General features: G+C 44.7%; 1 protein-coding gene and 1 pseudogene across 2 annotated transcripts; both read right to left on the minus strand.

Annotated features, from left to right (window-relative positions):
* Positions 1-5,843: 5,843 nt before the first annotated feature.
* Positions 5,844-20,020, minus strand: LOC119252162 (patr class I histocompatibility antigen, B-2 alpha chain-like). 2 transcript variants are annotated; one of them, XM_054698609.1, is made up of 8 exons: positions 19,776-19,882; positions 19,236-19,505; positions 18,719-18,994; positions 17,899-18,174; positions 17,680-17,793; positions 17,377-17,409; positions 16,187-16,329; positions 5,844-8,366 (listed from the first exon to the last, which is right to left on the minus strand). In XM_054698609.1, the coding sequence occupies exons 1-7, from the start codon at positions 19,837-19,839 to the stop codon at positions 16,214-16,216; spliced, it is 1,149 nt and encodes a 382-aa protein (XP_054554584.1). In that variant the 5' UTR covers positions 19,840-19,882; the 3' UTR covers positions 5,844-8,366; positions 16,187-16,213. The 2 variants fall into 2 exon arrangements, with proteins under 2 accessions (XP_054554584.1, XP_037375271.2); XM_037519374.2 differs by lacking the exon at positions 5,844-8,366 and having other exon boundaries at positions 16,214-16,329; positions 19,776-20,020.
* On the minus strand, positions 13,286-15,023 carry LOC129146431 (DNA-directed RNA polymerases I, II, and III subunit RPABC4-like; annotated as a pseudogene).
* Positions 20,021-22,727: the final 2,707 nt, after the last annotated feature.

A 22,727-nucleotide genomic window follows, 5' to 3' on the forward strand; every position in this document is an offset into this window, starting at 1 on the left:
GTGGATTCCACCCCCACATCAGACCAAAGCCAAAAGACATTGGGAAAGACAAATCCCATCACCACCAAAGGGAAGGTTGCTGGAACCTGAGGGTAGGGTTAAGCAGCCAGGTTTGGTAATAAACTAGACACATGGGCTTTGGGGGGCCCCCTTTTCTGGCTCTCCACCAGCTCGCAGGGCTCGGCCGGCTCTTGGAGTGCTTTTGTGTCGGGGACCAGCCTCCGGCAAAATGTCGTGTCAGGGGTTCCTGAAAGGATGAGTCGGCGATTACGAAAGAACTGAAACTTAAGGGCTGAGGGGAAGGGAATGAGGAGACACCGACACTTGGTGAGGTGTTAGTATCTTCTGCCGAAAGGCTCAGCAGGTTCTTTATTTATACATTTTTTGAAAGCATTGAGATTACATTATCAAGTGCATAGAAACAAAGCAGAAACAATTAGTGCATCTCTTTTTCCATAGACTTTTGGCCACTACGTGCTCTCAGCAAAAAGGCAACCTTCAAGGTTAATAAAAAAACTAAGTCTTACACTAAAATTCATTGTTTCAGCTAAACAATAGCCTAAGACAGTTGATAGCTGCCAGAACATCCCCATCAGCTAGAGCCTAAGCAAAGAAAGGACTTCTCTTATTCTCATGGCCTTCAGCTGGGGACCAGCTGCTACTCGGCTATCAGAACTTCCTCTACCTAGAAACTCCTTAACGCAAATAGCTTCATTTAAGAACTTTCCCAAGAAACTTTAAGGGAAGGCAAAAAAAGGACTTAAAATAATAGTTGTATTGTAATGCTTGTCAGGCATGTTCAATAAATCATCTCCCATTGTCAAGTGGGCCAAATTGCCCAACAACTAATTTTTAAACAAACAATTTTTCATGCTATTTACTTACAGTATGCTGATACATATAATTTATTGCCTAATATACTTTTTGATAAATTTTTCTCTCTCTATGACCAAGAACAAAAAGCAAAGGGATGCCAGATCTTCAGCCCCACGGTGTGAGGCCCTTTCTCTTTGCTGCTTGTCAGTATCCTATCTGGCTGGAGCAACAAGGCCTCCTGCAGCATCTCTCCCTTTTTTGTTTTTGACCTTTTCCCAGAGGAAAGGGAGAAAACTTGTGGAGTGTCTCAGGAGCTCTACTGAGGTTTCACAAAATTTCCTTGCATTAGCCAAATGACAGGCTACCAGATTTGAAATTGAATTTAGATTTTTAGGAAGTTTTGCCATAAGCATCAGAAAAACAACAGAAACAACAACACAAAATTTCCATGAAGGCACCGGTTTAGTCCAGCACCACAATGTTGACAACTTTACTGAAATGGCCTGTGTGGCCACACGAAAGCAAGATTTAGTATTAATTAGTCTTTTTTCCATTAACTGAATAAATTGATCAAATAATGTAATACAGCCAAATTTTCAACACATATTAATGTTTTTTTAAACCCATTATTTGCAGGTTTTATAAATTAAGGCAAATAAAATTTACTTTTCCTCAAACCTTTTACAACTTACTACATATTTTTAATTTTAGCTTTTTTTTTATTTTTCCACATGCTGGCACAATCAGACATTTTAATTTTAAGACAAAACTACTTTTTTTTACCTTTTTTTTAAAATTTACCATTAGTCATTAATTTTTTTTTTTTAGACATTACTGAAATTTTTAACAAATTATGATGGTGTTTTTTTTTTTAGTAATCCAGAACATAAGGAGGTGCTTTGTGTGTTTACAACCCCAAAAGGCTACTTTAAGCATTGCAGATTTTAAAAATTGACTTAAAAACAGTATAGCTTGGTTTTACTTGGTAAAGTTAATATGACAAAAAATTTACATATGTAAGTATATATATATGTATATATGTATATATACACGTTTTTAGTCAAGGAAAGAAAAATACTTTAAAGATACATTTATACAGAGTAGATTATTAATATTTAACATTATAACTTTAAGGATATATGCTTTGAATTATATTATAAAATTTGAACTAGTTTTTGTATATTAAAAATTTGGATTATGATTTTGAAATTTGTTTTTATTAGAACTTATATAAGCGCCATTTATAACTAGTCCTCCGGAGGTAAAAAACAAAACACAAAGACAGACACAAACAGACACAGAGATCTTTTGATATACATTTAAAATTTTGGCCATGTATGTACATTTTGAGACATAGTTATTTTATTAATATGTGTGAAGATACTGAGGTTTAGAATTTAGCTTAAAAATGTCTGTATTATTACTTTATATTTTACCAGGTTAGTTTTAACAAGAAACTTAACCTTTAACAGGTCCAATAAGTAAATTTAAAAGCTTTTATTTAACCAATAAGTATTTTGTATAGTTTGTTAGTAAATTAAAATTAACTCAACAGTTTTTGCCTAAGACAATTTAGACTTTAAAATCAGAGAAACACAGGGAAATGGAACATTTTTTGTAGAATGAACCAAAATAATTTTTTAAGGTGGACAATAGAAAAGTTAAGTCCCCCACAGCAGGAAGGCAGTAGAGACCTGCCAGTGATCCCAACACTGGAGAAAAAGTCCAGGCAGTTGCTTGTTGAGACCAAGGGCAGCCCCCACCAGCCCACTGCAGTGGGTTTATACTATTTTAATAAAAACCTTTTAGTTATATTATAGTCATATAATTTTATATAGTTATATTTAATTATTTTTTATTACTTTACCAATTGTGAATGAACTTTGAATGCTATTATTTAGAAATACCTTATTTATTTATTTATTTTAAAAGAAACAAATGGCAAAACTCCACCAGGGGGAACCTAGCCTCTTCCCCAAATAATTAACAGGAAAAGATTGGAGTATTTTTTTTTATTTAAGATTATGACACATTATTTCTTACTTGTTTTTGAGTTTTTATTTTTATTTTAACAATTTTAACCAAGTCCGGGCTGGAAATTTGGGCTGGATTTTGGAATGGTCTCATAATTGGGAGCCGATGCCTCTGCAAAGAGGTCAGTATTGGCTCTAGAATTAACTTTTGGCTTTTGAAAAACAATTTTATTATCCCAAAAATTTTGATTACTTTTTTTAATACTGCAGGCTATTTTTTTTTTTACCTTTTGTTTTGTATTTTTTATTTTGTCTTCAGCCAGGCAAAAACGACCTATTTGTTTAGACAATTGTTTTATTAATACGGGGCTGTCAGTTGAGTTTTTTTTGATGTCCTTTAGGGATGCAGACAGCCATAATTTTTTTTATTTTTTGGAAACCAAGGACAACACATCTCAACAAAATTTAGGAAACTAGCCAATTGCACATGAGAGGTTTTAAGGCCTTTCTTAACAAGTATACTTATATTAATAAAGAGTCCTTTTTCCCTAGACTCAATATGACCCAATAGCTTTTCAACGATAAGACACTTACTCGCCTTATCACGTAATAAGACACCCACTAGCCTTATTATGGTTCTGATTTATTGCTCCCCCAAACCTGCTTTTTCTACAGGCGGGTATGCGCCCTACCCTATGGAGCAGATCCTAGCCATCCCCGCACAGGAAAGAAATCTTACATTTCAAGTCCCTGTTCGGGCACCACTTGCCGGGGACCAGCCTCCGGCAAAGTGTTGTGTCAGGGGTTCCTGAAAGGATGAGACGGCGTCGGCGATTACAAAAGAACTAAAACTTAAGGACTGAGGGGAAGGTAATGAGGAGACACCGACACTTGGTGAGGTGTTAGTATCTTCTGCCGAAAGGCTCAGCAGGTTCTTTATTTATACATTTTTTGCAAGCATTGAGATTATATTATCAAGTGCATAAAAACAAAGCAGAAACAATTAGTGCATCTCTTTTTCCATAGATTTTTGGCCACTACGTGCTCTCAGCAAAAAGGCAACCTTCAAGGTTAATAAAAAAACTAAGTCTTACACTAAAATTCATTGTTTCAGCTAAACAATAACCTAAGACAATTGATAGCCACCGGAACACCCCCATCAGCTAAAGCCTAAGCAAAGAAAGGACTTTTCTTATTCTCATGGCCTTCACACCAGGGGCCGGCTGCTACTCAGCTATCAGAACTTCCTTACCTAGAAACTCCTTAATGCAAATAACTTCATTTAAGAACTTTCCCAAGAAACTTTATGGGAAGGCAAAAAAAGGACTTAGAATAATAGTTGTATTGTAATGCTTGTCAGGCATGTTCAACAAACCATCTCCCATTGTCAAGTGGGCCAAACTGCCCAACAACTAATTTCTAAACAAACAATTTTTCGTGCTATTTACTTACAGTATGCTGATACATATAATTTATTGCCTAATATACTTTTTGATAAATTTTTCTCTCTCTATTACCAAGAACAAAAAGCAAAGGAATGCCAGATCTTCAGCCCCACGGTGTGAGGCCCTTACTCTTTGCTGCTTGTCAGTATCCTATCTGGCTGGAGCAACAAGGCCTCCTGCAGCACTTTTGGGTTTCCAGGTCGGCAGATCGGGTAGTACGCATTAAAGACTTTATTTCCCTATTTTCTCCCTGAGTTGTACATTTTCCTTATTCCCTTTCCCTTGTAAATAAACCTTTTATTAAACTTTTGTGTATGCCTGTAGTGGAGTATTAATAAGTCCCTTTTAAGCATGCGGGTGAGGACCCACAGCCAGGCAACGCGTTTTATATCGGGGCTGTTCTGTAACATAATGAATACCTTGGATGTCATTTCCACAAATGTACTTCTGAAACCTGCCCGTGTCACTGCAGGCTCCATATCTCTACCTCACAGTCTGAGATGTGGGGTAGCCTTCTTGTTATGGGGAAAAGGATGTCCTAAAGCTAATTCCATACAGGCTTTTTGGACTCCACCCCCCACTCCAGACCAAAGCCAAAAGACACTGGGAACTCCAAATCCCATCACCACAAAAGGGAAGGTTGCTGGGACCTGAGGGTGGGGTTAAGCAGCCAGGTTTGGTATAAAGCCAGACACGTGGGCTTTGGAGAGGATCCCCCATTTTTGGATCTCCACCAGCTCGCAACGTTCAGCCAGCTCTGAGAGTGCCTTTGAGTTTCCAGGTCAGTGGATTGGGTAGGATGCATAAAAGACTTTATTTCCGTGTTTTCTCCATGAGTTGTACATTTCCTTAATTCCCTTTCCCTTGTAAATAAACCTTTTATTAACCTTTTGTGTGTGCCTGTAGTGGAGTATTAATAAGTCCCTTTTAAGCACGCGGGTGAGGACCCACAGCCCGGCAACCTGGTTTATATCAGGGCTGCTCTGTAACAAAACAATAGGTAACTTTTTTAAAAAATCATATAACTATACAAGATCCATTAATATACAAGAGAGGCCTATGGAGTTAATATAACAAAATAGGAAATATTCAATGACATTGTTTCAGGTTTTACTTTGCAAATAATCTTTGAGAAAATATTAGTTATAATTTAGTATTAAAGTTGTAACAAAGTCAAATATTCATAATCTGAAAAGGTTATTAAAATACTATTCCTACATATTTCCATGAGATTGCATATTTTTCATAGATTTCAAACAAAACATTAAATGTAGAAGAAACTATGAAAATTAAAAGATCTGCTAATGAGACCAAAACGACACTTACAAAAACAAAATGTAGGGCCTCCCTGGTGGCGCAGGCAGTTGAGCCCCACACTGTGAAGCTATCCACAGCCTCTGCAGGGCAGGTTTGACCTTGGCCAGCGAGAGTCCCATATGGTGCAGCAGACCTCTCCTGTCTAGCCTGCTGCTCCCCTCAGCAGTACATTTTATCAATCTGCTGCTGCAGGGGGCCTTGTTGCCCCAGCCAGGTAAGACACTGGCAAGCAGCTAAGAAAAAAGGGCCTCACACCGTGGGGCCGAAGCTTAAAGAGCCTCACACCGTGGGGCTGAAGATTAAACATCCCTTTGTATTTTGTTCTTGGTCATATAAGAAAAAAATTCTCAGAAAATACATTGGGCAATAAAGTATATGTATAAGAATATTATAAGCACATGGCATGGAGAATTACCTTCTAAAAAATTAAACACTGTAAATGTGGCCTGCCTGACAATGGGAAAGTGTTTGTTATACATGAACATGCCTGACAAGCAATCCAGGACAACAATTATAGTAAGTCCTTCTTTTGCTTTTTTAGAAGTTTCATTTTTTTAAAAGAAGTTTCCTAGGAAAGTTTTTAAATGAAGTTAACTGCGTTAAGGAGTTTCTAGGTAGGAAAAGTTCTGATAGTTGAGAAGCAGCTGGTCTCCGGCTGAAGGCCATATGCCTAGGAGAGTCTTTTGATGCTACTGGCGGCTATCCACTGTCTTAAGTAATTGTCTAGCTGAAATAATGAGTTTTAGTGTAAGGCTTAGTTTTTTATGTATTAACCTTGAAGGTTACCGTCTAGCCAAGATCCGCAGGAGCCAGTAGTCCATGGGAATGGAATACTCTGATTGTCTCTGTTTTATACATGATGACATAATTTTTCTGCTTGCAAAAAATGAAAGACTTGCTGAGCCCCTCAGCAGGAGATACTTGCACCAAAAAGAAGAGTGCATATCTGCCTCACTCCCTTCCCTTCAGCCCTTAACGTGTCGCCTAGGCTGTCTCATCCTTTCAGGAACCCCTGACACGACATTTTGCTCAGGCTGGTCCTCGGCAATCTGCCTGTTCTGTTCCCTGGCTCTGTCTCCGGTGAATCCTCTCACCCTCCCGCGTTTCTGGCCTGTACCCAGGTTCTTGTGTAAAAATAAATAAATCTTTAAAAAAAAACATAAAATGTAAAAGTTTCCCTCTTTTAATTATCCTTATATTTACAGAAAGTTATTTTCTTAAAAATGCTTTGTTAGCACACATTGTTATTATCATTCTAAAGTCAAGAAGTAATAACATCTTTTAAAAAGGTTTTATTTCAGTAAAGTAAATATTTAAAGCTATAACCCACATAACAAAATTATACATGGGATCCTTAATAATTTGTGAGAGTGTACAGACATCCTGAAAGGAAAATTGCCGGGGACCAGCCTCCGGCAAAATGTCAAGGTTCCTGAAAGGATGAGACGGCAGGTCGGCAATACGAATGATCTGAAACTTAGGGACTGGGGGGAAGGGAATGAGGAGACATGGACACTTTGTGAGGTGTTAGTATCTTCTGCCGAAAGGCTCAGCAGGTTCTTTATTTATACGTTTTTTGCAAGCATTGAGATTACATTATCAAGTTCATAGAAACAAAGCAGAAACAATTAGCGCATCTCTTTTTTGTGCTCTCAGCAAGAAGGCAATAAAAAACTAAGTCTTACACTAAAATTCATTGTTTCAGCTAAGCAATAACCTAACACAATTGATAGTCACCAGAACATTCCCATCAGCTAAAGCTTAAGCAAAGAAAGAACTTTTCTTATTCTCATGGCCTTCACACCAGGGGCCGGCTGCTACTCAGCTATCAGAACTTTCTCTACCTAGAAACTTCTTAACTCAAATAGTTTCATTTAAAAACTTTCCCAAGAAACTGCAAGGGAAGGCAAAAAAGAACTTACAATAATAGTTGTATTGTAATGCTTGTCAGGCATGTTTAATAAACCATCTCCCATTGTCAAGTGGGCCAAATTGTTTAATAATTAGTTTTTAAGAGATAATTTTCCGTGCCGTTTATTTACTGTATATTGATGTATATAATGTAGTGCCTGATGTACCTTTTGGGAAATTTTTCTCCTTTTATGACCAAGAACAAAAAGTGAAGGGATGTTAGATCTTCAGCCCCACGGTGTGAGGCACAAGGAATCTTCGGCCCCACGGTGTGAGGCCCTTTAACTTCGGCCCCACGGTGTGAGGCCCTTTGACTTCACTGCTTGCCAGTAGTTTATCTGGCTGGGGCTACAAGGCCTCCTGCAGCAGAAAATGTTTGAGAATTGCTGACCCAGTTCCTGGGCCTAGACTCAGGACTGGAAAGGGGCAGCATCTGGGACACTGTGAGGGGAAAGTCTGTGTGGGTGACACGGTCTCTGGCTGGGGCTGGGGGAGTCTCTGTCTCACCTGGTGGGACTGCAGAGGGGTTGGCTCCATACATGACCAGGAAACTATTTACATTTGGGGCCTTTTTCTGTCCTTTCAGGGCTGGTATATCCCAAACACACACACGCTCACAGAGGATCATGGGGAGGAGAGTTGAGAGAGGTCAGGGGGTTAAGGGGCCCTTTTCCAGAGCTAGAACATCCCCCCTCAATTCCTCAATGCTGGTGTGTCAGGGAGATTCAGGGGCCTACGAGGAGGGCAGAGCAAGGCCTGTGCTGCCCTGGAGGATGAGCCCTCAGGGCTGATTCCGGGCTCCAGTTCCCACTCCCTGCAGGTGGGGCAGAGTCAGCCCCACTCACAACTCCAGGCTGCTGGACAGACTTTGTACCATGACCCTGCAGACACCGTTCTTGAGATACTATAAAGAAAACAAAACAGCAAAATTAAATAGGAATCTAAAAACAGTAGATATAATTTTTTAAATCACATATTTTGAAGGACACTTCAGGGGACATGGAATCCTTGTCTGACAGCACATTGCTATCAGGACCTTTACTGTCACATTAGTTACTCTAGTGCACCTGTTTCTTGTGAGAAAACAGACACTGATCACTTTATCATCTCAATTTTTTACTGGTTTGTACCAAATCACTTCAAACTTAGCAGATAAACCACAAAGCTGGGGCATCTGGCATAGTCTCTGGGCGGAGACTGCAGGAGGGGCCTCACTCAGAGGCTCCAGGACTGGGTCCCACGAGGCTGCGCTGGGGATGAGATGTTGGCAGATGTGAATGGCTGTGATCAGCTTGGAAGGACCTGCCTCAGAGCTCATGCATGTGGCTCCTGGAGAAAACCCTCAGTTCCTTGTCCTGTGGGCGTCCCCTTAGCTGAGGGTCCACTGTGTGCAGGGAGTCACCCCAGAGAGTGACCAGGAGGGGAGACTGGGCGGTAAGTCCCAGCCCCTGTGAGCCTGACTCTGTGATGTGGCGCGTCCCTTCTGCTTCATTCTCCTCACGAGGAAGAGCCAGCAAGTCAGACACACTCACGGGGGGAACTGTCTCCCCTCCTGTGTATCACAGAATTTGTAGATAATTGAAAACACAGATCACCATGTGGACACTAATTATTCTCATTCTGCCACCTGAAAAATAAGTTGCCTCTCTCCCAAAACCCCTAAAAGTCTCTTCCATAACAGAAGCAGCGTGATGTCAGCATCTCATAATGTGACAGGACCATGCAGAGGAAGATCCTTGAGAGCATCTGTGCAGTGAAGCCATCTGTGCTCAGCTCCTTGTGGGCTGAGGTAGTTTCCTGCCCCACAAGCCTTGGATGTGGATACAATAGAGGACAGACATAGGTTAACTTGTACACCCATTTTTATTTTATTTTATTTTTTTAAAGATTTATTTATTTATTTATACAAGAACTTATGCTGCAGTGGCTCCAGATAGCTTCCAGATTGCGTCTTAACCCTTGTGCCACCAGGGAGGCCCAAATTGTGATTTTAAAATACAACTGCTGATGGGAAGAAGTAAACCCCTTTCTCCAACATGCAATCCAGTAAAGTTTATGTTGACAACGTTAAGATGAGGGGTTCACAAGGAAAGCATCTTCAATAAATGGTGACGGGGACACTGGACAGCCACATGCAAAAAAAATGAAACTAGGGCCTCCATGGTGGGACAGGTGGTTGAGCGCCCACTGTGAAGCTGTCTGTAGCCTCTGCAGCAGGGGTTCAATCCCAGACGGCTGGCAAGAATCCCACATGGAAAGCAGAACTCTCCTGTCTCACCTACTGCTCCCCTCAGCAGTGTATTTCGTCAGTCTGCCTGTTCTATTCCCTGCTCTGTCTCTAGACCTGCTCTGAAACTAGACCACTGTCTCACACCTCACACAAAAATCAACTCAAAATGGACAATAGGCTGGGATGTAAGACCAGAAGCCATAAAATACATGGAAGAAAACAAGGACAGAACACACCATGACATACATTTCAGTGATATCTTTGTGGATCTGTCCCCTGCAGCAAGGAAAACAAAAGGGGATATAAAGTAAAAGGGACAGACAGCAAATATCTACACTGTTGGTGGGATAGGCCTGGGTGCTGCTGCCTGTCACACCACAAAGCCATAAGCAGAGCCAGGAATTGGATCTATAAGCACTTTCACTTCTCAGATCACTGAACAATGATCTGAGAGAATAGGGGGCATCGTACCCTGAAGGGCCTGTTCCCCATTTTCATCTCCATGTGGCCTTGCTGTAATCAGTTACAGACAGTCACAGCAAACATGCAAGAATAGCCAATCACAGTTGCTGCTCCTGGTAGCCAGCAAGTTCAGCCCCCAGAACTTGTTATCAGCCCCTGGCCTCACCCACACACTACACCGCCACAGTCAGTTTACATGAATTCAACAGGAACAGAAATTATTATGCAAACCTTTTAATTTTGCTTTGTTTGAACTTCATTTAAGAACCCTCAGACTGAGAGCTCCTAAAAGCCAGAAGTCAGGGCTCAGGACCATGCCAAGGTCTCACCATCAGACTTGGCCTATGGTACCTGTATCTTCAGAGAAAATCCTCTCGAGGCTCCCAAGACATCTGGGGTTTCTGGATCAGCTAAGGGGTTGCCTTCTTTACCCTAATGACAGACCCTTGTAGCCCTAAAACAGGTGCCGGTTATTATTTCTTTACTGGCTCTGAAATCAGTCTGGTTTCTGAAAACACAACATTCCAGACAAAGCCTTGGTACTCTGAAGGCTGCCTCCCCCTATCAGGAAAGCCCCCACTGCCACCACCTCTAGAGCTGTGCCCACCAGCTCCCACATGCACATGCAGGTGCCAGGGCAGGAAACCACCACTGCTGCTGCCAGTCCTTTCAGACTCCTGCTCCCGCTGGCCTCTGGCTGTGCCCACTGGGGCAGCCACACCAACAAAGCCTGCATGTCCCACCACTCAGGGGACAGGAAAGAGCTGGGCAAGCCACAGGGATCTGGAGTCAGTGTCACACACTATACTATTACATACAAACATACACATTCACATGTATCTATTAATGCATTTGGTAAATTTTACTTGAAAAATTTGTGTTGTAAATTTGTATCAAATGAGTGAGAAATCCATCCAGGGACAGTGACAGATTTTCTTTATGCTGAACCACTTCCTCATGTCCACCTGGATATGCCTCCCGGGAGAGAAAGAAAAGCAGACGCCCCAGCATGTCTTGTCTTTTCCCCCAAGGTCCTCACAGCTCCCTGTTCACTGACATCAGGGGCCCCAATCTGGCTGAGCCCCAGGATGCATGTGGGCTTGTTACAAATACTCAGGTCTCTCCCAGACCCAGCGGCTCAGAGTGATGACCAGGGACCCGGAATCACTTCCTCAATATGCCCTGCAGGTGAGGCTGATGCACAGCCAGGAATCTGGTCTCGTTCTTCTGCTAAAAGTGTGACCAGCACAAATGTGGTTATAAACACAGACTCTCAGACTCTTTTCTAGACCTTCTGAGTCTTTTTTTTTAAATTAATTAATTAATTTATACAAGCATTGGGTACAGTCAAAGTGTGGGAGGGTGAGAGAATTCACCAGAGCCAGAAGCAGAACAGGCAGACTGACGAACTACACTGCTGAGGGGAGCAGCGGGCTTCAGCAGAGGTCTGTGTGCTATGTGGGACCCTCGCCTGGCAGCCGGGATCAAACCGGTGCTGCAGAGGCCCAGCGCTCAACCGCTGCGCCACCAGGGAGGCCCACCTTCTGAGTCTTCATGAGTGTCCTGGTGACTCCTGGTGGCTCCCTGCTCTCTGTGCCTTCTCCGCATGGTGTCAGAATATGCAGTTGGCACTGGGAGGTGGTCTTAACACAGGGGGTTTCAGGGTTCAGTCCTACTCCTTTCTTTTCCTTAGTCATCAGTCCCTGGGAGATCCATTATGCTCAACTTCAAATATCATGTACATCACATACCTCCCAGATCTATTTATCAGTGCACATATTGCACCTGTGCTCCTGGCTTGTCTGTCTGCTGCAGACAGACGATGAGAAGTTCTCATCGCTTAACAAAGACTCAGAGTCTAAATGAATTTGCAGCAGTCGGGAGCGACCATGGCGGGGGCCTGCAAACAGGCTCATCATTCCGCCTTCGGGGTGACCTGTCTGGAAGGAGCGGGGTTTCTGCTGTGTCTGTCATGATGTGCTCAGTGGCGCCGCTCACCTGGTGGCCCAAGGGGTTAAGTCTCAGCACTATGAAGCTACTGGCTGCCACTGAGGCCTCAGTTCAATGCCTGGCCAGGGAGCTGACCCACATGGTGCAGCAGACCTCTCCTGTCTCGCCTGCTGCTCACTTCAGCAGTGTATTTCAGTTAATCCACCTGTTCTGCTCCCCATTCTCTTTCTGGTGAATCTTCTCACCCCCTACACCTCTGGTGAATCTTCTCGCCCCCAGCACCTCTGGCCTACTCCCCAGCTGTTGTATGCTAAATAAAATAAATCTTTTTTTAAAATAAGAAAATAGCATGCAATTGTGTTTATGCTTATACAGATGAATAAGTTACTGCTGGAACAAGCTTTCCTGGTTAGTAGGGAACATGCCCACAAGCCGGTATGTCCTCAGAGAACAGGAATCAATTCTGGGAAATTCTGTTTGCAGCACTTCTAACCTCCTGGAACTCCATGTGCAGAGTGAACGGGTGCTCTCAGAGAGCTCTGGCTCCCTTTAGGACAGCAGGCTGCCAACATCTGTCCAACTGCCACCATCACTGCATTTCCAATAATACCCAGCTTCAACTCTCCCAATGAACACCTCGGATGACATTTCCACAAATGCGCTACTTCTGAAGCCTACCCCTGTCACACACACCCTCCACATCTCTACTTCACAGTCTGAAATGTTGGGTGGCATCCTGACCCCTCTTTCTCACAACCCAGATGTTACATTAGGAAATGCTGTAAAGTCCATCTCTAAATATATCTAGGTCCAAACACTTCCTATTATTTTCCTGATCACACCCCATAAAGCTACTAAATTTTCCATCCTAGAATCTATTCTAGTTTCCTACATTAATCACCTTTACCTCTTGATTCTGCACAGCAGCCAGACTGAGGCTTCTAAAGATATTGCACCATGTCAACCTCTGTCCAGAAATGTCTGTTAATCCCACAAGATAGCTGAGTGTCTCAGACCTCAGAGTGTGCGCAGCTTGGGGTGGGGAGTGGGTGTGGCTTGCGCTGAGACCGCAGCCCGGAGAGGCCCAGAACCAGACGCCCCTGCACTGGACCATGGAGGCTGCCCAGACTGAGTGGTGGTTCCCCTGCAGGGAGCGGGGCTATGGGGAGCAGTCAGGAGCAACCATGGCGGGAGCCTGCAAATGGGCTCCTCATTCCGCCTTCGGGGGTGCCCTGTCTGGAAGGAGCGGGTTTCTGCCGTTCACCTGTGTGGGTCACGGCTGCAGGGGTTCCGTGGCCAAGAGAAACCAGGTGGGGACTGTCCAGACACAGCAAGTGGCGGGGTGGAAGGAGGGGTAAGGGAAGATTGCTTCCTTTTGGGGGTTGCGCCAAACGACTTGTGGCAAACCTGCAGTTGGGAAAACTGGGGGCCTTTGGGAGTGTGGGCTTTGCATCCGGTTGCCTGAGGGTGAGCACCCAGGGGAAGGGGTGGGCGTGCTTACGCGGCACACCTGACCTGGGGGGGCTGAGCAAATAAAGGCTGTGGTAGAGAGCAAGGAGCGAAGAGGAACAACCAGAGCATCGCTGCTGGAAATAAGGTACCGGGAAGGGGGTAGGGAGGGTCCAGGGGGATAGGGAGGTCCATGGGGTTTCTGGCAAGGGTAAGGGGTGTTCTTTCATAATGTTCTTTGATGGAATGAGTGTGGAAATTATTGCCTTGGGGTCAGAATGGGTGGGTCTTCTAAGTTTCATAATCCTCTCTGCCCCCACCTCTGGCTCATCATCTTTTCTGACCCCACCTTAGATTGCTGGAACCTTCCATAATTGGGGTAATAAAGATTTATAAATTGTCCTTATGATATCTCCCTCAGTTAAAAAAAAACAAACAAGGTGACCTTGACATTAACTGATATGTGACTGCTCTGCCCACCCCTGCTTTACTATCAGGAAGGCCATATGTACACCCTTAGAAATTTTTCTGTAACTGCAACAGAATTTTTAAGGCTTTCTTTACAAAAATTCTATGGTTACTTCTTACCTGCCAAGGAGCAGGGGGGTAATTGCACCAATGATTGCACTATTTTTTTTTCCAGTAATTCAACATTAACCAATCTTTATTTTTATATTCTGAAAGAATATTTTACCTTAACAAATGCTAAAACCTGAGAATACCTGCCTTAATTGTCTGCCCCATCATTGGTTTTATTTTGTCTTACAGAAAGCAACCATTAAAATTTGTTTTTGCTAAAATTAGTGAAACAAAATACACATAGAAATACCTATGCCAAGTAACAAATGAAATACATAACCCAAAGACATGTATGCACAGACAGTAAATACACTAGTGTACACCATACAAAATAATGCTAGAGTTTACAACAGCTGATGATGTAAAACAGGGTCTTCCAAGTGTTACTCAGATCTTTAGAGGGCTGGAGAAAACTCCATTTTTCATAAGGGCTCCAAATGATGCTAGGTTTTTATAAGAAGTGTATTTGGGGAAGCAATTTCAATCTTCATACTGGGGTAGATTACATATGCTTTAAAATTAAATTATGACTCATGTAACTGAACAAAAAATAATTTCTTTATACAAACTATTGACATCTAAATACAACAGTTTTTAAAGTAAAATAAATTGTATAAAGTTATATTCCTAAAATATGCTAAGAAAAGCTATACACAATGAGAAACAGCAAATCCAAATCCAAAAGAAGATATTCCTCTGAATTCTACATTTCATCGAGCATCAAAAACTACCAATCTTTTAGTCCTTTTCTTGTATATTATTCTGTATCCACATTCCCTGCATCTGATTGGATCCCTGGATTTTATTTCATTCTCTGTGTGACATTCTCCACAGATATATATATCATTGGCTGCTGCTTTGGAGGCTGAACTTCCTTTTGTGTGTCCATTGTTTCAATTCCCCTCCTACACAGCACCGGGAAACCTCCTGATTGCACTAATTTTTAAATTTGCTTTGGTTGACTGATTCTGAAACTGAAAGGGAGTTGTGTACATTGTGGAATATTTGAACATTAGAATAAAATAAAATGAGGAACAGTGAACTGTGATTTTTCCTCAAAAGATAAATACTTTTAGGGTCTACCTAGTGGTGCAGGATTTAAAGTCTCAACGCTGTCAAGCTATTGCCAGCCACTGTGGCCTAAGTTTGATCCCCAGGCAGGGAGCTGATCCACATGGTGCAGCGGACCTCTCCTGTTTACCCACTGCTCCCCTCAGCAGTGGGTTTCAGCGGAGCCACCTGTTCTGCTCCCCACTCTGTCTCTGGTGAATCCTCTCACCTCCTGCACCTTTGCCCTAGACCCCAGTTCTTGTTTGCATAAAAATAAATACATCTTTTTAAAATAGATAATTTTAAGAATTAGCTTACTTTCTTCCTCATAATTTCCAGTCTATTTTGAATTGTGAACTATAACACCCATGTGTAAGGGCAGAGACTATATAGGTGAAAATTTAGAATTGCAAAATGAACTCCCGTAAAGTGGGTGAAGAATCCTAAGACCACACTATATCATAATTTTTCTCCCCAAGTAAGCAGGAATATGTGACTGTCATTGTAATTATTTCCCTTGCCCTTCATGACAGTTCATCACCTAAGGGGGCATCACTAAATGCATACATAACACATGATTTCCATTTTGTCTGGTATTTAAAATTTAAATCAATCCTATTATGTTCATTTTATTTCTGGAATAATGCTATGCCTACAATCTTCTATCTTTCCTCCTCATTTAACATTATAACACAAGTATTTTCCAAGTCATTTAAAACTATTCAGAATGATTGTGCCTAATTGCTACATTTGTTTCACCTACATAGTGTACTATATTTCACTGTTTCCTGAAGTTTTGACTTAGATTGTTGCCAGTATTTGTAAGTATGACAAAATGTTGGTTAGCATTTTTTACAAATAAAGATGTGTGTGTGTGTGTCAAAGCATTTCCTTAGATCATGTCTCAAAAACTGAATTACTATTTCTTTTAATACAGACACACACACACACACATATATAACATCCCAAATGCTAAGAGCTGAATTCAGAAGGGCGGTACCAACTTGTTCTTTTCTCCAAATGAGCGAGAATCATCGGGGTTTTGATCCCACGTCATTCTGTCTCCAAAATCTCCTTCCCTTTCTGTGCCACCGGTGCTTCCGAACGCCAGTATCCTGCCTGGGCTGCACAGGCCACTGCTCCATCCCTATAAAATAAATAAATAAATAAATAAATAATCCCACATCTGGATTGAATCATGGTAGTATGGATACTTTTTAGAAATTCCAGTTTTTATTGATTAGTAACAAGGGTTAGTTTTCAAGTTTGGTTTAATGTGGCCCTTCATTTGCTTTCTCTACATCCATTTATAAGAATTTCTCTTTTTCCTTTTGACTTATCCCTCTTCCAACCATGTTGCCACAGTGGCATGAGTTATGTTTTTGATGGTGGATGCTCTTTCCTTATACAGGGACATATATCACCCGTACATGTACATATATGAATATGTGTAATCCCAGCTTCTACGTAATGTGTCACCTGCTTGAGGCATTCAGGTGGTTCCCATAGCTTGGCTACTGTAAATAGTGCTGCAGTGGTGACGGGAGTGCAGGTCCCTTCACAGGAGAGTATTTATCCTCTGTGAGTAGAGCCTCAGTGTAGAAATGCTGAGTCCAATGGCACAACCACATTTGATTTTTTAGAAATCAAAAAGGGCTGGCTCAGTCTATATGCAAAAACAATGTAGGACTGTCCCCTTTTTTCCATATCCTTGCCAGCACTGGCTGTTTCTGGTCTTTTTGACATGGGCCATTCTTGCAGGTCTGGAGTAGTTTAAACCAGGGGATCATAAAGCCACAAAATGTGGGCAAAAATATATCCCATAATACCCAGGCCAACAAGGCTGTCTCTCACCATGAAAGAAAATAATCATGAAGAAATTCAGGTGAATTACCTGAGTGTTAGCATTATCAATGGTCCACTGCATTCTCAAGATGCCCTCCTAAAAGCATCCCCATCACCTAGTGCCTGCTTCTCTGCCTCAACCCCCAGCCCTTTCTGAAGTCCTCCAGGGTCTCACCTTTAGGGGCTGAGATACACTTCAGAGCCCTGGGCATTGCTGCAGCCCAGGGGAGAACACAACAAACTTAGTCAGAGATGAGACCACAGGAGGGACTGATGAGGGTGACTCCCCATGGGCTCCATCTACACTGTCCCCAGGAGATCAGGGATCAAACTCCTGATCCACACTTACCTGGAGCCTGAGTGTAGCTTCCTTCTTTTCCACCTGTGGGAAGAGAGATCATGTGAGACCAGGGAGCAGTCAGGTCAGAAGTTCTAAAGGAATCTTCTAATCCTGCAGAACAGGGAAGTTTCCAGAACTGTGACTAAAGACCCAGGTCAGGCCTGGGAAAAAATAAAGGAGGTGAGGGGGGACTGACAAAATGCCCCCCTGGTAAACACATGTGTGTGGATGGTATTTCCCATTAACCAGGTAGGGCAAGTTCCCCCTGACTTGCAAGCCCCAATGGATAAGATCTCCTACTCCCTTCCCTACCTGAGTGCTTCTTTCTCCGCATCATAGCTGCAACCACCGCAATGAGCACAACTCCAAGGAGAACCAGGCCAGCAATGATGACCACAGTGGGGATGGAGGACTGAGAAGGGGGCACTGGAAGGGAAGGTGAGACCCTGAGCTCCAGGCCTCATCCTGACCCTCTGAAGGGCTCCTGATAACCCTGAGCAGAGCCTCTGTGCTCACAACCCTCCTCCTTACCCCATATCAGGACTCGGGGCTCCAGCAGCCCCTCATGCTGCACACGGCACATGTATCTCTGCTCCTCTCCAGAAGGCACCACCACAGCCGCCCACTTCTGGAAGGTTCCGTCCCCCCCAGGCCGGGTGTCCACCAGCTCCATGCCCTGGGTCAGGTCCTCCCCATCTCGCTGCCAGGTCAGGGTGATATTGGCAGGGTAGAAGCCTAGGGCCCAGCACTTCAGGGTGACCTCATGCTCAGAGGTGGGGTGGTGGGTCATGTGTGTCTTTGGGGGATCTGAGGAGAAGGACAAAAAAATTCAGACTTTGGGTTTTTCCTTCCTGGACACTGAAGCAGCCTCACTGACCATCCTCAGAATGGACATGACAGTTGGTTTGGAGGCAGGAAGCACAAAGCCCAGAAACCAGCCTAGTCTGGGGAATCTGGGATAATCAGGTGAGAGCCCAGGGTGGAGGATGCAGGTCTCTAAGGAGAACACAGACTTTTGCTCCTGACCTGGGTGGAGGTTGAATGACAGGAGTCAGATCCAGAAATGTTCTCAGACCAAAAACAAGAACTTGAAAGAGAAACTCAGGGTTCCTGGGATGGCTGTTGGGTCAAAAGCATCCAGGGAAGAGTTTTTCAGGATGGCCTCCCTCCCTCAGGAGAGACTGTCAAGAAAAGTGGTGCCTTCTGGGCGAGTCTGTCTCTAGCACAGAACATGAAACCCAGGGGGACTCTCCCTCTCTGCCCAGAAAGCAGGTGCTGTTCTGCCCATTATTCCATTTTCCCTGTGGGGCGCCAGGAGAGGGGAGGTCCCAGGCCTTGTGGCCCCTCTTACCTGTGCGCTGCAGCACCTCCTTCCCCAAAATCAGGAATCTGAGGAGCCACGGGAAGCACCTGCTCTGCACACTGTGCCTGACGTGCTCGGCCCTCTCCTGAGCCTCCCACTTGTGCTGGGTGATCTGAGCCACCGAGTCCGCGGGGGTCCAGGAGCGCAGGTCCTCGCTCAGGGAGATGAAATCCGCACCTTCGTAGGCGAACTTTTCATAACTGCGGAGGAGGCTCAGGTGTGGGCCCACTTCACAGCCGAACATCGTCTGGAGGGTGTGAGAACCTGAGACCCATCCCTCTGGTCAGCCCTGAGGTCACCCCACGGTCACCCCGCCCTCCCACCCTGAATAAACCAAAAATTGAAAATGAAAGGGCTGGCAGGAAAGTCTCACAGGCTCTTCCCGGGGAGGGTCCTGGCAGATCCACCAGCCTCGAGGGGTCAGTGGACACTGAGACTCGGGACACCCCGGCCTGATGGTGGGAATGTGGGTGACCTGACCCTGGCACCGCTCTGCGAAGCTCACCGTCCTTGCTCTGCTTGTAGCGGCCACGCAGGTCCCTCAGGAGCGCTTTGAACCACTGTGCATTGTCTCTTTGGATCTGAGTCTCCTCGTCCAGGGCCTCCTGCCCCACCTGCTCCGCCCAGGGCGCCCGCGGCTCTGCCCTCCGACCCGGAGAGTTGCTGTCGAACCGCACGAACTGCGTGTCGTCCACGTACCCCACAGCGATGAAGCGGGGCTCCCCGAGGCCGGGCCGGGACATCGCGGTGAAGAAATACCTCAGGGAGTGGGAACCTGGGGGCGGGAGGGGGAGACCCGGGCTGGGGAGACGGGGAGGGTGGGGAGGGGGGGAAGGGGGCTCCTGAGAGAGTTAAGGGGCGGCGGGATGAGAAGGGCCGGGAATCAAGGGGCAAGAGGAGGGGGGGGGGCCGCTGGGCTGGGGAGGGGCAGGAAAGGGCCAGGGCGGGGTTGAGGGGGACACCCGGGCGCGAAGGCGGAAAAGAGCCTCTGAGCACCTCCCCCCCCTCGCTCCTCTGCGCAGGTTCCCTCCCGACCCGCACTCACCTGCCCAGGTCTCCCCCGGGGCCAGGACCCCCAAGAGCAGCAGCAGGAGGGGCGGGGGCCCCATGGCCCTCACCCACTTGGCCACAGAAGCTGGGTGTCGGGGCTGGCGAGTGTAGACTTTGTAACAGGAGCTGCGGGGCTGCTGATTGGCTGCTCTGCAAACCCTCCAGGCAGTGGGGAGAACTGGGGGTGAGTCATGAGTCCAGGCTTGAGGGCCCCACTCAGGTGAGAGGGAGGAGTGGAACTGCAGGGAGCTGGGGAATCCTCAACAGTAACCTTCATGCCTGAGACACCGCCCTTGGGTCCAAGACCTGAGAGTCACACCCAGGACCTGGGACTTTGCCCTACACCCTCCCCTCGGCACCCAGACCTTTGTCCTGGCCCTGGGACTGCCTCACCCATTCTCAAACATTTTCCTTTCAGTCTTACAAATCCCCAAGGACCCCCAAGTATAATTTTATGCAGATAAAACTGTCAATCTTCACCACACAAGGAATAAAATCATTTAAACATGTTTTTATTTCATTTAGAAGATTATTAATAATCCAATGCGTGTTAACTATTTTAAAGACAAATAACTTTCCGAAAATCATCATGCTGTTGTAGGGCAGCCCCGATATTGAACGGGTTGCCTGGCTGTGGGTCCTCACCCGCGCGCTTAAAAGGGACTTATTAATACTCCACTACAGGCACACACAAAAGGTTAATAAAAGGTTTATTTACAAGGGAAAAGGAAATAAGGAAAATGTACAACTCAGGGAGAAAATAGGGAAATAAAGTCTTTAATGCGTCCTACCCGATCCTCCAACCTGGAAACCCAATGGCATTCTCAGAGCTGGCCAGAGGCTGCGAGCTGGTGGAGAGCCAAAATGGGGAACCCCCAAAGCCCACGTGTCTGCCTTTTACATCCACCTGGCTGCTTAACCCCACCCTCAGGTCCCAGCCACCTTCCCTTTGGTGGTGATGGGATTTGGAGTTCCCAGTGTCTTTAGCTTTGGCCTGGGGTGGGGGTGGAGTCCACAAAGGCTGTATGGAATTAGCTTTAGGACATCCTTTTCCCCCTAACAATGGTAGTGAGAAGTGGATCTTTACAGTTATAGTTTTGCAAGTGTCTTCTCTGACTCATTAGAAGTTGGATTGTCATATTTTCTTTTGCATTTAGTCTGTTGTTTTGGGCAGTCAACGCAAAAATTATACAGCCTGAAAGAAATATGTAGGAATAGCATTTTATAATTTTTTAGGATAATTGTGAGTATTCAACTTTGTTACAACTTTGATTATAAACTGAAATTGTACAAGTGATAGTTTTTCACATGTTATTAGAAAAGAGAAACCTTATACACTATCACTGAATATTTTCTATTCTATTACATTAATTCTGTAGACCTCTCTTGCATATTAATGGCTCTCAACTAATATGATTTTTAAAAGTAATACATTATTTCACTAGGCTATTGAAAGGTTCGGCACGGTAAAGAAAAGGGGGGCCAGGCTAAATTTCTCAAAGGCAGGGAAAGTTTATTGCGCCCCGGGCAGACCTCACGCACCCAAGGTGGGGGTCAGTGAAGCTGCACACGTTGTCAGGTGGAAGCAGAGTTTTATAGGGTGAGGAGAGATCAGGGGGGAAGTTGGGCTCGAACCACAGGAAAAAGTTTGTAGTAGGGCCGAAAAGATTTGTGGGGCAGGTAGAGGTTCTTTGTCTGAGAAGAGACCCATAGGGGGAGGCAGGAGGCTCATTGTCTGAATCCTCCAGGGAGGTTTCCGCATTCCTGCCCCCAGGTGGGCTTCCTGGTGGGTTTTTGCATTCAGGCCTCCTGCGTGGACCTTTCAGCTATATGATCACTGTGTTTATTATTGCAGAATCAAATTTTAGAAATCAATTATTTTATATTACAAAGATCCCAAAGGAAAAATTGGTTGGTACAGGAAGTGGTCAAGCTTATAGTGATGGGACACGATTTTCTAACACCTGGTTTTCCCTTGGCTTTGCATTTCATCAAGGCAATTAATTACTATCAATTGTCAACTGTCAGTAGATTTTCTTTTTTTTTAAGATTTATTTATGCGGACAAGTACTGGGGTACAGGCCAGAGGTGGGGTGGGTATGTGTGAGAGGATTCACCAGAGACAGAGTGGGGAGCAGAACAGGCAGATTGACTGAAATACACTGCTCAAGGGATCAGCCGTCAAGACAGGAGAGGTCTGCTGCTCCATGTGGGTCACCTCCCTGGCTGGGGATCAAACTCTGGCTGCAGTAGTTGCAGACAGCTTCATAGTGCTGATGCTTAACCCCTTGTGGCACCAGGGAGGCCCCTGTCAATTGGGGACAGATTCACATTCAATTTCTAGAAAGTGCCTACAAATTAACTAAATCTATATGTTTTGTCATTTGCTCCTTCAAATAAAGATGGTATTGCCTAAAAAAAAAGTCTATTTAACCTCATACAAATTGTTTTCCTTGGAACATGGTACTTTAGGTTGTAGCAGAAGGGATTTATTTATATGTACCGAGCTTACCTTTTTTCTCTCAGGCAAATTCTTTCTCAGGCTAGAAGATGCTTCCCTGTTTTCCTGAGCCTCCCTGTCCAGGGCCCCTGTAGAGGCAGGATGGGCACAGAGCAGGTTCTCTATGATTGGAGCAGACAGGGTAAGGAGAAGTCCTGGAGCCCTTGGTGGCTTTTGAAGACTTTTATTGGGATTAACCAGGTACACGGCAGGCAGGGGTGCCAGGAGGCTGGCAAGCCTCCTAGGCCCCGGCAAATCTTCACTCTTTCTGGGCTCCCCATTGTCTCTCATGGCTTTTGCTTCTCTGTTCCTTTAGCTCTGCTCTTCCCTGTGACCCCGCCCTTATGAGCACAGTCTCTCACCCCAGGTGTACCCACCTACACATGCCCACACCCTACTCCAGGTGCCCACCATCAGGCATGCATTCAGGACCACAGGGATCCATCA

Source organism: Talpa occidentalis, unplaced genomic scaffold (genome assembly GCF_014898055.3).
Source record: "Talpa occidentalis isolate TD23 unplaced genomic scaffold, MPIMG_talOcc4v2.1 talOcc4.2, whole genome shotgun sequence".
Classification (NCBI taxonomy): Eukaryota; Metazoa; Chordata; class Mammalia; order Eulipotyphla; family Talpidae; genus Talpa; species Talpa occidentalis.

Excerpts from the sequence above, each read along its gene's own strand:
- LOC119252162 (XM_054698609.1), bottom strand. The coding sequence starts at position 19,839 with ATGGGGCCCCCGCCCCTCCTGCTGCTGCTCTTGGGGGTCCTGGCCCCG. Across the intron at positions 19,506-19,775 it reads CCCGGGGGAGACCTGGGCAG|GTTCCCACTCCCTGAGGTAT; the intron begins GTGAGTGCGGGT and ends TCCCGCCCCCAG. Across the intron at positions 17,794-17,898 it reads GCCCCGAGTCCTGATATGGG|TGCCCCCTTCTCAGTCCTCC; the intron begins GTAAGGAGGAGG and ends CTTCCCTTCCAG.